General features: G+C 36.9%; 2 protein-coding genes, 1 long non-coding RNA gene and 1 pseudogene across 3 annotated transcripts; 2 read left to right on the forward strand and 2 right to left on the reverse strand.

Annotated features, from left to right (window-relative positions):
* The first annotated feature begins 722 nt into the window (after window positions 1–722).
* Window positions 723–2,310, forward strand: LOC113343042 (high mobility group B protein 7-like). The gene is made up of 7 exons (XM_026587371.1): window positions 723–907; window positions 1,073–1,155; window positions 1,249–1,279; window positions 1,373–1,486; window positions 1,590–1,647; window positions 1,751–1,795; window positions 1,916–2,310. The coding sequence occupies exons 1-7, from the start codon at window positions 798–800 to the stop codon at window positions 2,093–2,095; spliced, it is 621 nt and encodes a 206-aa protein (XP_026443156.1). The 5' UTR covers window positions 723–797; the 3' UTR covers window positions 2,096–2,310.
* Window positions 2,311–3,847: 1,537 nt separating this feature from the next.
* On the reverse strand, window positions 3,848–5,438 carry LOC113343024. The gene is made up of 3 exons (XM_026587359.1): window positions 5,117–5,438; window positions 4,541–4,606; window positions 3,848–4,311 (listed from the first exon to the last, which is right to left on the reverse strand). The coding sequence occupies exons 1-3, from the start codon at window positions 5,214–5,216 to the stop codon at window positions 4,064–4,066; spliced, it is 414 nt and encodes a 137-aa protein (XP_026443144.1). The 5' UTR covers window positions 5,217–5,438; the 3' UTR covers window positions 3,848–4,063.
* A 474-nt stretch (window positions 5,439–5,912) lies between these two features.
* On the reverse strand, window positions 5,913–10,845 carry LOC113343008 (annotated as a pseudogene).
* Window positions 10,846–11,636: 791 nt separating this feature from the next.
* LOC113343026 lies at window positions 11,637–13,250 on the forward strand. Its single transcript, XR_003356985.1, has 2 exons — window positions 11,637–12,083; window positions 12,860–13,250. It is a non-coding gene; the product is annotated as an uncharacterized LOC113343026 (long non-coding RNA).
* Window positions 13,251–15,747: the final 2,497 nt, after the last annotated feature.

Below are 15,747 nucleotides of genomic sequence, written 5' to 3' on the forward strand. Positions count from 1 at the left end.
TTATCCCGCGTGAGTATTGTCCATCTCAGGACCAAACAACAATATATATTTTAAAATAGGACCAAACAAACAGTTTAATGGGTCAACCAGACCAAACTAGCTCTAATACTGTATATTATTATCAGGACTAATTGGTATTACTATTTTAGTTTATTTTATCAACTATTATCTATCATATCCCCTTGGTCACCAATTAAACGAGGGTTTAAAACTGTGGATTTCTCATAATCATAGGGTTTTGAGTGTGATATCGACCAGGACAAAGAATTTATGGGATGGATTTCTCATAATCTTAGGGTTTTATCGATCGGGACAAGAAATGTCATATATATGGGATTTATCATTTACGCAAAACCAAGAATTTGGCGTTTCTTAACACCATGCATATTGCTGGGGTGTAAAAATCTTATCCCAAATCGCATACATAGGCGCCAAAGTTCAATTTTTATCTCCCAAAATCAAAAAAAAGAAAAAAAAAAATCTCCCAAAATCCAAAATTACAAGGGAGGGAGCGGAAAATCTAAAAAAATGCAAATGTTCTGGAATCAGATCAAAACCGCCCATTAGTTTTACAATCAACTGTCTTAAATGATACAGCTCATCGATCCATGTCAAAGATGAAAAAGAAAAGAAGAGGGAAGTTGTATATTTCCCAAAATCTGAGCGCCAAATTTCAAAATCTCGATTTCATTTTCTCTTTTTATAACTTGCCCAAAATCGTTCAGTCTCTTCAGAAAATTCATCAAAACATCTCTCTCTCCCTATCTCTATCTTTCTCTATCTCTAGAAGATAAAAAATGGCAGCAGGAACTTCAGCTAAATCAAACCCTCAAAGAATCCGAAAAAGGGTTGATGCTGATGTCAATTCACTTAAACGTGCTAGAGATGGAAGTGCTTTCACTCGATGGTATAATTTTTCCCACTGTGTTTCTATATCTAGCTTAGATGTATAATATTTCTGTATTGCGATTTTAGAATTTGAAATCACAAGTTAGGGTTCAGATCTTGAAATGGAAAGTTAGGGTTACAACTTTTGTTACCGGAGCTTATTTTTGTTTTTGGTTGATTTCAGTGAAGAATGTAAGAAAGACGTTCCTGTGGTTCTTATCGATATGCATGACTGTAGTCTTGATTCTAAAATCAAGATGAATTTGGGTAAATTTTTTTCTAACTTCGATCTATTTCAGTACGAAAATTAATTTTGGGGGTTTTATCCTAATGATCATTCTATAATCTTTTCTTCAACAGATGCTCAGGTTGTTGAAAGTGCTACCGAAAAGTAAAACCACTTTTTCTCTAATTTCCCTTGTTGAGTTTCTTTCGTTTATTTTGTGAAACTAATTTTAGGGTTTATTTTGATCTAAACAAATAGGAAAAAGACTGTACCATCTGAACCAAAACCAAAGAAGACTAAGACTAAGAAAGAGCAGAAAGTTAAGGATCCTAATGCGCCCAAGCGTCCTCCCACTGCTTTCTTTGCCTTTATGTAAAACTTTTCCCCCTCCCTTGCTTTTCAATTGGTTGTTATGTATTCATAGGCTTGTTTGAGTGATTTTCTAAAATTTCAATGTAAATCTGTTTTACTGTAGGGAGGATTTCAGAAAGGAATTCAAGGAAGCAAATCCAGACAATAAGAGTGTCTCAGTGGTATAAATCAGTTTCCATATATCTTTTCAATATATTTGTATTGATGATTTTGTGATTGAATCTATTATATTGATTTGTTGTTGATAATATTTATGTGGTGAAGGTTGCCAAGGAAGGTGGTCAGAAATGGAAATCTATGTCAGACAAAGTGAGTTCATGATTCTTATTGTGTTTATCTAATTTCACAGTAATCAATGTCATGAATGAGGCTTGCTATTGGTAATTTTGGGCGTGGAAGATTAACATATTGTGAAAATTTTGGTATCAGGAGAAGAAGCCTTATGTGGAGAAATGTGCTGAGCTCAAGGCAGAGTTTCAGAAGGCTATGGAGAATTACAATGCTGAGAATGCAGACGGAGAACCTGAACAAGAACCAGAGAATGAGCAGGATGATGAGAAAGAACAAGAAGAAGAGAAAGAACAAGGGTCTGATGATATTGAAGAGTAGGCAGGTCAGAGATATATTGTTTGTGACCAAAAGGAAAAACGTGTTTGGTGTCACTGATTTTTTAAGTAGGGTAGTTTGGTTATTGCAATGGGATTTCAGTGAATAACTCTGCTTTCTCCTTTCTTTAATTTTGTAAATGCCTTGTTTTAATTTTTTTTAGTACCAGATGATATATGAAATGTCTCTCTTTACAATGGAGAATGGGTTTAAAAACATCTAGCTCATGTTGGTCTTTAACTAACAGCAAGTCTATTGTCCTCTTATTCTCTATTTCCATAGCTACATGTATCCAAAACTCTGTCAGGTGTTTTTGGAATTCAATATGGCTCTTACAGATCAAAGAGCACATCTACATCGAGAAGCAATAGAATTCTTCTAAGTTAATATAATAGGCGAGCAATACTAAGTTAAACACTAGGGTTGACGTGGTTTAAACAACAAGCTCATGAGAATTTAGTGTAGACATAGGCTTAACTACTAAAAAGCCCAGACATTGGCTGCACTGTTGTTAGACCTTGGGCAAACTTCATCAATGACTGAAGCCGCAAAATAGATGTCTATTTGGAGGATTTTGGTGCAGATAACAGTAGTGGGACTAGCTCTGGAAAGCAAATTAGATAGATGGCTAGCTTACTTCAGATATTTCAACTCTCAATCACATATTTTGGAAACACAATGTCCTTTTGGATGAATGATGAAAAGAATCGGATCTGGTTTTACTTTTAGATGTTCTTGTGAAGTTGTAGTTGACAACATTGTGAGCTTGCTTGCTTGCTCTTTCAGTTCTCAGTGTAGTACAAAACCAGTTGTTTTTTGTCCAAAGGAATTTTGTGCATTGTCTGTATGAGACAGGAAAGCTGCTTATCTAAATGGTGTAACAATTTGGGGAACCACCACTATTCCTTTTAGGGATCACAATCTACATACATTTGCACATTATTAAAATTTTCTAGCGGCTGGTCTCAGTTGTGCAACAATTTTGGAACCACCACTCTTCAGTCTTCACACAAGATATGGCTAATCAAAATTCTTCTGTATTTGTAACATCATTTTTCGTGATACACTGATAATGTATAGCAGAAAAAAACACTCATTGTGCATAAGTTTGTGCGAGCCAATGTGAGCTGAGGAAGCCTTGCCGTTAATTTTCTAACCAGTTAGACAGAACTAGACACCTCTGATTACAAAGACTTCAAAATTAAGTTCCCAGATTCCCCAGATTTCCTTTCACTGGAGGAGTCGGACCAGTCGGTTACTGATTTCATTTAACCTATATTGCCCCTGGCCTAAAAGAGTCCCTGGACAGGCTAATTAGAAAGATGATAGCTTTTTGGGGAGTTTCCGTCGTACAGTGTACAACTCTTGTTCATAGGCCTAACTTTAGACCAGTTAGAGTACATGCTAACTGGCTAACAATTAAGTAGATGCTAACTGGCTAACAATTTGCAGCTATGTTTGTTTCAAGATAAGAGACGGAGACGACCGCTCTGCCACAGGTACTTCTTATATCCACAACACACTTCCAAATATGGTCAGTTTTCCATGTAGATGAAAGGTTCTTACTGTGAAGCAGAGGCCAAGTGTCCATAGAGTTCACCAGTGTATTCTCCTCAAACCTCATTTCTGTTTTTGCTAAGATTTTGGCAATTAGCAGAGCTATCAGTAGTGTCTATAATCATTCAGAGAAGACAAAAAGAGTTGGACAGGAATGAGGATGCAGAAAGCTAGAGAAGACTTCAACATGTTCTTAATTCTTACAGCCTCACTATTGATGTTAAGAAGGCAACATTGTTCCGAGCGATTGCTATTTAAGACAAGAACCATAATCATTAATGATAGTCTGATACGCAAGACTTCTGCTACTTGACATACTAGTTAAACACTAGTTCTAAAAGAAGAAAAGGAACACACTAGCTAAACTTTCATTCATGATTTGCAAAGTGGATTTTGGTGGACAACTTCATTTAACTACTTCGACTTCCCAGATGCATTTAATAATGAGGGGTACTCAGATCTTAGCCTGTTATACTCCTTGGTCAAGGTTAAGATAGCCTCCGTATTTCCTGTCTGAACTTCATGCTTTCCCATCTCTAGACGATACTTCACCGATTCAATATCTTTCTTGAGCTCCTGAATCATTGATTCTTTCTCGATGCATCGGTTATGTAAGCCTTCCAAATTTGGCACCTTTTTAACTGGAAGGTTCTCAAGTTTAACTGTAATTCAGAATCATTAAGGAGTCATAAGAAAAAAACAACAGAAACACAAACCAAAGACTGTACTGCATGATAGGGGGAAGTGATCATATATTACTTTGAACTAATGAAGGATCCATTTCAAAATATATAAATATTCAAATCAGAGTCAGCTCTTTGACACTCTAACTAACTTTAAAACATAATTCATCTGCAGCACAACATAATTTATACAATCTTAAGAATGAACCTTTTTTGTCTTTGGACGATGAACCACTGACATTCTCCATGTTTTTTCCACCTCGATTAAATCTTCCTGTAAAAATAAAAATAGTAACGCACTGAGATTTATACTGCTTTTCATGTAAAACAACAAACAATTAAACCATGTCTAATAATGTATGTGATTCAAGAGAATTTTTTGCCGTTTTAGTTGGTTTGTATCCATTAGTACTGTAGCCTTCTCGGTTGTTCAAGTTCTTGTACTAGGATAGTTCTTTGTTTTCTTTTTTTTCTTTTTTTCTTTTCTTGTTAAGATTTGGAAATGCTACCTTTTAGCCAATAACTTACAACTTAAATGCACTGGTACTAGCTAGATACATGAGATGGGACTGCTAAGAACCATACACACAAACCTGCATATTATTTAGAAACGGAGGGAGTATGTTTTACATTTTGAAAAACACTGAGGAAAATAAAAGGAGAACATCATTCCAAGCTAAGGTGACAAAAAAATGAAAGGAAGTTAAAAAAAAAACACAACAGGATCAAAGGATGGGAGCTTGTGATATCAATAATTTAAAAATCCACAGAGGAGCTAACATACCACCAAGTGCTAAGCCTAGCTTCTTCCGCTTCTCTTTCTCTCTTAACGTTTGTACTATTTGGTGTGTATATATAACACTGAATCTGAATGTCCAATTCATGAAGTCTGTATGAAGACTCGGATTGATGTGATGGGCTGAACAAAAGCAGCTAAACTACAGTGCGATGGAAAGTACTCCATTATGGAGCACCTTCCGTTAAAAGAAAACCAACAGTCTGTGCATTTTGGTGCTCAGAAATAGTTTTTGCCAATCTGCATAAAGTTGGTGTTTGCTCTCGTCATCTCTCTACCGCATCCCTAGCTAACAGCATGTGAACCCTCCTGTCAACATTCCCAGTCAATTTATTGCACAGAGAGGAGCATCTCCATTCAAAAAAAAAAAAAAAAACACCAATACGCCAGATTCCACTTTTAGGTGTTCAGAGGTAACTTTTGCCATTTGAGTGATAAGCTGTGTTCAGTTTTCTCATCACTCACATATTCCACTTTTAGGTGTCCAGGGATGACCTGTTTTTAGTTCTGTCATCAGTCATCACTAAGCACGCCATTACTACAATGTGAAGTTGTGAACTCTCACAAGCACACAGGTTAATGATAATAAGCCTACCTCAACCTGCTCAAGTTGGCCAGAGGTTTGGCTCCCAACGTATAGATTGTGGGTTCGATTCCCGGGCTGATCGTCGTTTTGGGCACCGGCATCCGACGACTGTGTTGTACAGCGCCGACGCATTTATTTTCTGGTTTGCAAAATTATACTAGTATATCAGTAGCCTTTGCATAGTGGATCGTTCAACTCTTTACAAAATGTAACTTCCTTTCTTCTTTTTTTATTCAAAAACGGCAAAAAAAAATTTTGCTCATAAAGGGTAAATATATTGAAAAATTCGACTTCTCACCAAGTCCGTGATGAGTTGAGTAGAAAGAAAACAAAGCCTAGCTCAATTATAGTAGAGCTACAGAAAAACAAAAAAACAAAGAAAGTCAATTATCTCATGACTGCCTCCCAATTGTTTATATCCGTATTCAAGGAAATACACCAACGCACCAATTATACACCTGAGATTTCACACTATCAATGATCGAGTCCAAAGAACTATACTTTCCATTAAAAAGTGTTACGCTAGGTTCAATTCGGATCACCCACCAAATAGCAAAAGGATAAATGTCCCAAATTCTCTTTCTTATGGCATGGACACCGGAAGTCGGAAGACTTCTTCTTTCTCTATTCCCATATGGTACTTCTAACAGAATCATGAAATACCCAACTCAAATTGTAAAAGTTTAAGAAATAATGCCATACTGACCTTGTAGTCTCATAATGCAAGAAAATGTGTTGGTTTGTCTCAGCAGCTTTCTTACATAATAAGCACCCATTCACCATGATAGAATTCCTGTAAGTGTCCAATGTCAGAGCTGCATCATAACAAAGAGTCTAAACAAAGAATATAACCTTCTGCGGAATTCTAGGATTCCATACAGATTTATAGGGAAACATTAGTAATCCATCATCTTCCAGATTTTTGTAACACTCTGTCACGGAAAATTCTTTATTCCCCCTTGCCATATTCTCAAATCAGATCCACTGCTACTGTTAATAACCGACACCAGATTCAAAAGGTGAGCAACATCCTCAATTTCTTCATCTTTTAGCAGTCTACAAAATGCCACTTAACACCAACATTTCTTGTATGGTTGCATCTTGTTTTCGGCTAATCTTGTAAAGAGACGGAAATAATGATCTTGGAGATTGCCCATTTAACCAATTGTCCTTCCAGAACAAAACTCTATTCCCACTATTCACTTATAAAACAGAATTCTGTACCACACTAGAACTGCTTTTTAATATACCTGTCCATAAGCTCTTACCAACCGGCTTGTTATTCTCATTTGGAAAGAATGCTTCCGGATTTCCTCCATTATGAAACAACCTTTCTCCATAACGCCTTCTTCTTATTTCCATACCTCCATATCCACTTTGCATGAAGTGCCTTGTTCATTATCCTTAATTTACTTTTCTTTCTTTCTTTCTTTTTCTTTTCTTTTTTTCTTTTGAGAGAAAGAGAATTTTAACAAGCTTTTACTAACATAACCATAATGATTTCATACACATATGAGACATGAAAGTGCACTATAATTTTCCATCAAGGGAATGTTCATGCCTCGTGTACACCTTTCTACCAACTGGAGAAGAAGCAAAAAGAGCTACTTTTATCTATTTAGCTCCAGACTTGCAATAAAGTCTAAGTTGGTTGTTTGTAGTTTTCTTTCATACTCCCTCCAGTTCCTTCCTCGAAAAGAGTTACCATCACTTTTTTCAATTTACCCTATTTTTAAGCCAAAATAAAAAAGTGATAATAACTCTTTTCCGGGAACGGAAATAGTATGATTTAGTTTAGATCCCCCCCTTAAAAGGTAAAACAAAAGGTGTGGAAATTACCAAAATATATACCCGAGTTTTCTGTACAACTAAAAGACCACCAACTACATTAACCACAGGATACACCAAAAGACGGTATAAGAACAAGATCCTCAACAAGACATACCAAGAAGCCGAGTACCTCACTGATCTCAGTCTAATGACGAGACTGCAGCTTCATTATCGTCGCCATCATCGTCTGAATAGGCATCCAAATCACCCCTAAACTCCGCAAGATGTTCACACTTGTCTAAAAGATCACCATCAAGCCGCACACAAACGGCTCCAACAATGTCAAGATGGATCAGATTTGTGCACTTTAGTGACCAATGCATCAAGCCCTAAATCACCAAATCAACCATTACAAAGCTCGAAGCTCGAGATGGCAAAGAGCTGCCCTTGTATCAGCTATAACCATTGCTTCTCTATCATTAGCCTTTGCAGGAAGTGGTTTTTCAGACTCTCTCCAGTCTGAAAAACATAAATTACATCATCTTATTTTACTCATTACATAAGATTTTCAAAGTAACATAAATTTGCAAATAGAAGCATCCTAGGTTTAACACAGATACTCATAAAAAACCTTGTCTATTATACTTTCATATTGGCTTCAAACAATTGTTCGTCATAGATTGTAATCTAACCTTCCCTTCCCCTATGTGTTCAATATTTTTGCGGCAATGTCGCAACCACACCCTTCATCTATATAAATAATCCTCAGTTACATAATTGCACTCTATGCCTCAGTTACTAATCCTTTATGTAGTTGTTCTGCTTACCAGAAAATAAAAGGGAAGCAACTACTCAGGACAGTGCCCAGAGTCACCAAGACCACCACAATAGTAATCCATATTTAACACCACTCTGGTTCAAGGTAACACCATCACTAGAACAGACCTCACAGGAGAGAACTTTTCTAATAGGCGGAAAAGAAGAAATGACATAAAAGTTAAAACTAATCCAAAATTAACAAGAAATGATCTCATCCAAGAGTACAAATTCTGCCAGGGATGAAAGAAAAACAAATTACATTAGCTTGACATCAAAAGAGAATCATTGTGGAAACTCGTAATGATACTGCTTTCCTCATTTCTTAGAGTTGCAAGCAGAAGAGCTAACAAATAAAATGCCTCATTAGTGTATTGATATTATTCTAACCTTAACTTATGCATCAATAGCTATATTGAAAAGGGAAAGAAGAAATTGCTTCTATCAATAGTTATCTTAAAACTCATTAACCATCATAAGAACAACATAAGCAGGTCATTCTCCACGAAAAGATAACTCAGTAGAGAACAACCATTGCACAATGAGAGCCTCTCAAACCAAGCAAAAGATCGAAAAGAAAAAAGAAAAAAAAAAAGAATGATAGTTTTTACCGTTAACCTCTCAAAAGCAACATCAAACAGAAAGTCAAATGCAGAATCCAGCTAAAGGGCTATACAAGAGGACAAGTAGAGATCACTAGTAGGCCAGTAAAAGAAAAAACATTGAGCTGAATGCACAAGGCCACATTGTCCCAAAAAACACATAAGAAAATCACAAATGTTTGAAATCAACAATACTAGGCCAGTTAAAGAAAATCATTGAGCTGAATACACAAGAACACATTGTCCCACAGACAAAAGTTACAAATGTTTGAACCCAACAGTGCAGAAATCTGTATCACTGGAGGACCAATAAGTTGCTGCATGACAATTCACTAATTAGTATAATAAATTGCAACCCAGAACACCACCTCCGAGAACCTAGTGAATCTCGTCGACCTAACTTTTGTATTACCATCACTGAAAGATAAGTTCTCAAGCTCAAATACATAACCACCACACCCTTACAAAAAGTGCAGTTTTCAAGATGCTTTTTCAATTGGCATATGTAAGAAGACAATTTGTTTGGTGAAGTTCTCAAACTCTTTGACTTTGTTTTGTTCAAATGATATGACTAATGAACAATATGACTAATGAACAACTGTGGTTATATTGCACATTTATATTGAAAACGTAAGATAAATTCAAAATATTCAATACATGAAATCCAAAGGTTAGACCTGGTAAAAAACAAGCACAAGTAAGCTTACCAATTTTAGTTATCCGGAATAATAGTTAAAGAGCGCCGCAATTCAACTGAGTTGCAGTCTTAGTCTTCCTCAGAACTTCCCTCGCTACTATATTCACTACTGCTATCATCCTGGTCAATATCAAGTTGTACATGCCGAACTTGAAATGGTTCAGGACCCTTAACTGGCATTGGAGGAGCACGACATGGTTGTTGTTCCTCAACCTTACCCAGAACAATAGCATCCAATGGGGGCAACGGAACAGGATCCCCAGGTTTCCATCCAGCTGGCGGAATAATTGAAAAATCGGTTGGCAATTCCACAGGCATCCCAGGTCGCCAACCTGATGGAATAGTAAGGTGTGGGGAGAGTAAACCTTGAACAGCTGCTAAATCACCAAGTTTATTATTCTCTGCGGCCAATCTAGGAGCCTCCTCCAATGTCTCAATTGTCTTCTCATTACATTCTATCTTAGGTAATTCAATATCAAGATCAGCGAAATTATACAATTGCGAAGCACGCATTTGTTCTTCTTGTGGGGCCGGAGGAAGAGCACCACGAAGTGGAGCTTGCCCCGCCCCAAATCCAGGTGGTGCAAATGTTGTGTAACTGATTCTATGAGCACAAAACAATATATCATTCAATTTCAATGAAGTTGCAATAGTAGTAGTAGTTGAGGTCATTTCAGTATCATCAGAATTACCTTCCATTTTCGATCGTTCAGGTGGATGATAATCAGAGTAATCATCAACTAAAAGATCAAGAACACGTACAGCTTCTTTCAGTTTATTCGCAAATGCAAGAATCACCGCATCTTTTGCTTTAATCTCTCGAGCAATTTTCTGTTTTAGCATCTTGAAGCTCAGCAACTGATTCAAAGAGTTGAGTTTGAAGAGAAGTGAATAACGAGATGATTTCTTTGGGAGAAGTAGGAGTAGAATCAAGTGGAGGTGGATTTAGGGTTAGGGTTTGAGAAGCTAGGAAAGTAGGAAGTGAACCACGAAAAGAAGTGAACCATGATGCTCGATTTGGGGAAACCTGAAAGAGTTTAGAAGCAAGAGAAGCCATTTGGAGGAGAAGAGGTTGAGCTCTAGATAGAGGTGGGAGTAGAGAAAGTAAGGATGAAGAAGCTGTTGTTATTGTTGTTGTAGGCAAAGTGATTGCAGATGGGGTTTGTTGTTGTTGGAAATGGTTCTGTGAAATGAGTTTAGGTGTTGCTGGGTATGGTGAATTAGGGGGTTGGGACACCAACAGCAATTATAATTCTAATGAGGAGCGCAACAGAATTGAAAAGTCAACAAATAAATTGACTACAGCCGTTGGATCTCCTAACCTTTAATGGAAACCGTTGGATGATAGGAAACAAATTCCGTGCGACATTTTTTCGTTACTTCCCGACTATACCCCTCTTTTTTTCGTTACTTCTTCTTCTCACAGTCACAACAGAAGAAATCGATAACATCAAAGAGTTTAACTTCGTCTTCTCCCTCACCTTTTCCATTAACATGTTTCGTATCCGGCATCAACTCTATCTCGCAGAAAAGAGTTTAACTTCTTCTCCCTCACATCTTCCATGAAAATCCTAGAACTCAAATTATAGATTGCTTTCAAAAAATAAATCAATCGATCTATTTTTAATTGAAGAATGGTGGTTCAGAGATTATCTAATTAGTTTCAATTTGGTTGAATTTCATCTTCTTCGTAAGGTATGTAGTTCCAAACTCTTACTTATTTGATTTTTACTTGAAATAGGGTTTCCCCTGAACCAAACCAAGACAACAAAATAGGGGAAATTAGGGGTTTTTCTCAATCAGATTGTTTGGAATTAGGAGTTTCTCAATCAGGGAAAAATAAATAGGTAAATTTGTGTTTGGAAAGTAAGTGTATGGTTTCCAATTTGGTTTCACATGTGTAGTCTGGTATGCAATTTAGATATTAGGTGTTCGTGATTTGATTGATATGCAATCTGATTGCTATTTTAGGTTTACGTTTCCCATACCAAGTATATCATTTATGTTTCTTTGGTACTGATTTGTACGCTTAGGCACTAATTTTAGGTATGATGTACTAATCTAAATTTTATCAATAGGTTTTTAAAGAATTGTCAGTTGCTGTCAGTTTAAAGGCACTTACTATGAAGGTCATTATTTCATACACCTATCTTGGTTTGCAGTTGCAGGCTGTAGCATTACAGCTGAGGTGTATCATGTAGTAGACTGGCCACATATCTTGGTTATTAATGTTTGCACCACCAACAGTAGAGTAATGAACAATAAAGGGGGAAGATATATAAGTTCTTAAGTGTTGCTAGATAGAGGGAAGATTACTTTTTTGAACATACGTGTGTGTGTGAATGCTCAAGAGAAAATGCATTTGTAGAAAATCATACAAGGTGAATCCAAGCCAACAATCCATCTGGATACTATACTTTAGTGGAGATACTGGGTATGTGTGAAATCAAGTAAATGAGCATTTACAAGGCTGCAGATCCGAAGGTGAGTTATAAGAAATAAAAATCACCAAAAACTAAAGATTTCTTTTTAAATTTCAATAGTAAACTTCACAAATGAGAGGGGATCTTAAGAAAATAGTGAGCCCACAAATGAGGAGGGCACTTCAGAAAATAGTAAAGTTCATGACCTGGGATAAGAAATTTGCCTTTCAATTGCTTACATTTGTAGACATGGAAGCTCGAGATAGAATACTGAGTGCTTGGCTAACGGAACCTTTTGAACACTAATCTTTGTATTGATTGTGAATCATATTTGAATCTTTTTTTGAAAGTAATTTGTTGGATGTTTGTATTGAACAATTGCCCACTAGATGCCCTGAATTCTTTTTTATTCGGTATTAATGAGGATTTATTTTGGTCATGGTTTAGTATTTGCTTATGATATAGGCGTTTTGGTTCATAGGTGAGATTCATTCAATTGACAGTAGTAAGCAACGAATAGGTGATTTCGCATAGGGGTGTTCACACGAGATTGATGTTATTTGGGGCCTTAGAAACTAAAATTTAATACCAATGGGCAATTGGGCATTTGAGTTTTTTTTTCTGCGAACTCTAGCTGATGTTTGTATGGCACCAACTTCTCTTTTTTCTTCCAGAAACTTCTTCACATTCTTGAGATATAAAGTGCAACCTTTCTCAACTTATGTTCTTCTTTCACTTTCTGTAATGTTACTTATTTCTCATTATTCCTTCCTTACAGAATTTACATTTGGTTTGTTTTGAACACAATGATTGATTGAAAATAATATTTACGTGCAGGAATTGGACGGGCAAGTGTCTTTGGAGGATGATAATGATACCAAGATGAGAAGTTTGTATTAAGAAAAATTTCAATTCTTCCCAGTTATACAAATACCATGAGAGCACATACTTAACGGTGTATTGTATTATTTGATGTGCGTATGACCTCATTACAGGTGTATATAAGGCTAGATAGGCCACTTATGCAAACCCAACAGAAAAGATTGAGGGTCTTGAATTTGAAAATGCAAAATATGTACAAAAAGATTGTTATTTGCTGACGTGCAACGCATGTGCACTCTACTTGTTTTTAGTAATTAGTTTAGGGTTTATTCCTTACTTTCCAAGTTATGTTTATATATATATGCATTAGTTTGTTTTAGGGTTTTAATCATCAAAGAAAATTAATGAAACAGATTTAAGTAAGCTCTGCTTATTGTGGTGGTTGATCTCCAATCAACGGATCAAATGATTATCATGATTTGTGTTAGTATTAGGGTCTTGTGTGATTAGTATCAGGATCCTAACATTTGGTATCAGAGCCAACCACCACGATCCATGTCCGCTTCACGGAAGGGGTGACCTATAGGCTAGATTAAAATGTAGGGGCACCTATGCATGAGCGTAGTTTTCACCAACATTGAATACTGGTAGGCGAGTGGATCCGCCATAAGAGAAAGGGCTACCGTCCAGAAGTATCGATAGAGTGGGTCAACGAGGACGTTGGGTCTGGAAGCGTGGTGGGATGTTGGGACCTTAGTCCCCCACAATGGTAGGTGGGGATTATTTGGGTAGTTTATAGGTCATTGAGATCCCTCATCTAGTCAACCGGTTTTCGAGTTGAGTTCTATCCATGGGCTTATGACGGCTTGTTAAATCTAATCTGGCTCGAGATCGAAGAATTTGAGGTGATTGATTCTGCAACATTTTTTCCTATTTGGGGGGATTTGGTCGAAGGGATAGTAACGAGTTACGGTCTTTTGAATTGCTTGACGAGATGGTGAGAAAAGATGCTGACCCGAATCTGGTTTAAAATCACATGACTAAAACAACATGAAAGTCTTTGTCACCGTTCACGTAAATCACTGAAAGGAATTTAGACAAATTGGAAATCAGATGGCTTTGTCCTCCTTCCACACACGTATGCTTGGTTTCGATTAGTTTTTGGATGTTTATTTGTGCAAGATAGACGCCCATTTGTGCAAGGAAGACGCCTTAGCGGTGGCCGGTGAGTACTCAATTCCTAGAAACAAAACCACTAATCGTCTTCTTTTACAACCCTTTTTTTACCGCGTCTTTTCCGCTCTTGCTATTCTTCTTCTCTCTAGTTTTATTCTATAGCGGTCTAGATCCCGTCATATGTTAGTGAATTGGGTTTGGCAGCAACACCAGATTTTATTTTATTTTTTTGAAGGTCTGATTCGTAAAGTAATTGAACTTACATATTTGGAAAATCATAATGGGTCTTATCTCTTAGGAGCCTAAGAGGTAAAGACTGTGGACGGGTGATATCCGCATTTTTATTAGAGGCCTTTGTAGGTTATTCCACGTTTAGCTTACCTAACTTACATAGACACATGTTGGACAACGTGATTAGCAGCTTCTCTAACTTGTATGAGACTGCTTGGTTGCATGACACACGTGGCCTCTTCTTCGCTCCGGTGTCAGCTTCTTGTTGGAGGTGCAGTGAAGCACTCTACTCCGAGAGTGGTAGAATGCGAAGGCTAAGGCTATTAGCGCTTCTTGAAAGGCTACCCACAAGAGCAACCCATAATTTTTTGAGCGCAATAGTTTCGAGACTTTGTCATCCCTAGTTGGTAAACGAAGTACCCGCAGGAGGAAGTCCCCATGAAGAGAGGGTTCACTTAGTACTGAAGTTGAAGATGGCATATGCACAAGTTTTTGTGAAAGCAAGCTGATGTAGAATCGTTTCAGAGTTGAATGGATCTTAAACCTGCAGATTGAATTTTTGTCTGACCGTATTCAATATTATCACCTAAATCTAGATTTTCATGGCAACTAATACACATAGTCGCATACATGTTTACATTCATAGCAACTAAAACAGACACATGACAATTAAAGTAAATAAACTTCCCTAAGACAGACATAAAACAAGCAACACAGTTAAACATTCCTAAGACTATAACTAGGATTAAACTAATTATTTTATTAAATCAAAGCGAAAAATTCCCCCAACTTGAGAACTTTTGTGTAGACTGACATCAATTATCCTTCCCGCTTTATCCCACTGATAATAAACCGGTTTTGTCCCTCCCATTATTACGCCTCTTGCTTTTACCTTTGTACCCTTGGACTCTTTCGACTTAATTTCCATTATGCCCCAGATTTTCATCTGTCAGGAGCCATGGTTAGAAGCCGAGTGGAATCAGTTTGTCGTATCAGACCTTATGCATCGATTAATACATCGAATCAAGTCGAAGATGTTGCGATTAGTAGTTGCTCCGTAGATGTTTCAAAATCATAGTTATGCACTGATAATGTAGTCGTAAAACCAAACTGAACCGGATTCAGCCAACTCACTGATTCCCGATTGTTTTTTTCCTTTGGATCTTCTTTTTGTGGTTTACTCTTGTTATTTTGTTGTTGTCAGGATTGATGGGTTTAGTCTCTGATAAGGGATCTGATTTTTGACTCGTAGTTAGGGTTATCCATTTTTGAAACACCTAGGATGATAAATGTTATTGTGTTCTTTCTGGTTGTTTCTCTTGTTGTTTTTTGCAACTCGTGACTCAGATTTTCGGAGGGTTTGATTGAATTGAATAACATAATCACTAGTGGAGGTGTATCAGATGGTGGAAGGGGATATACCAAAGGTGGAATTCCATGAACGAAGCGGTTTTGATTGAAACCTGAGATAAGACTCGTTCTGTAGTTTTCACCAT

The sequence above is a fragment of the Papaver somniferum genome, unplaced genomic scaffold, assembly GCF_003573695.1.
Source record: "Papaver somniferum cultivar HN1 unplaced genomic scaffold, ASM357369v1 unplaced-scaffold_52, whole genome shotgun sequence".
NCBI lineage: Eukaryota > Viridiplantae > Streptophyta > Magnoliopsida > Ranunculales > Papaveraceae > Papaver > Papaver somniferum.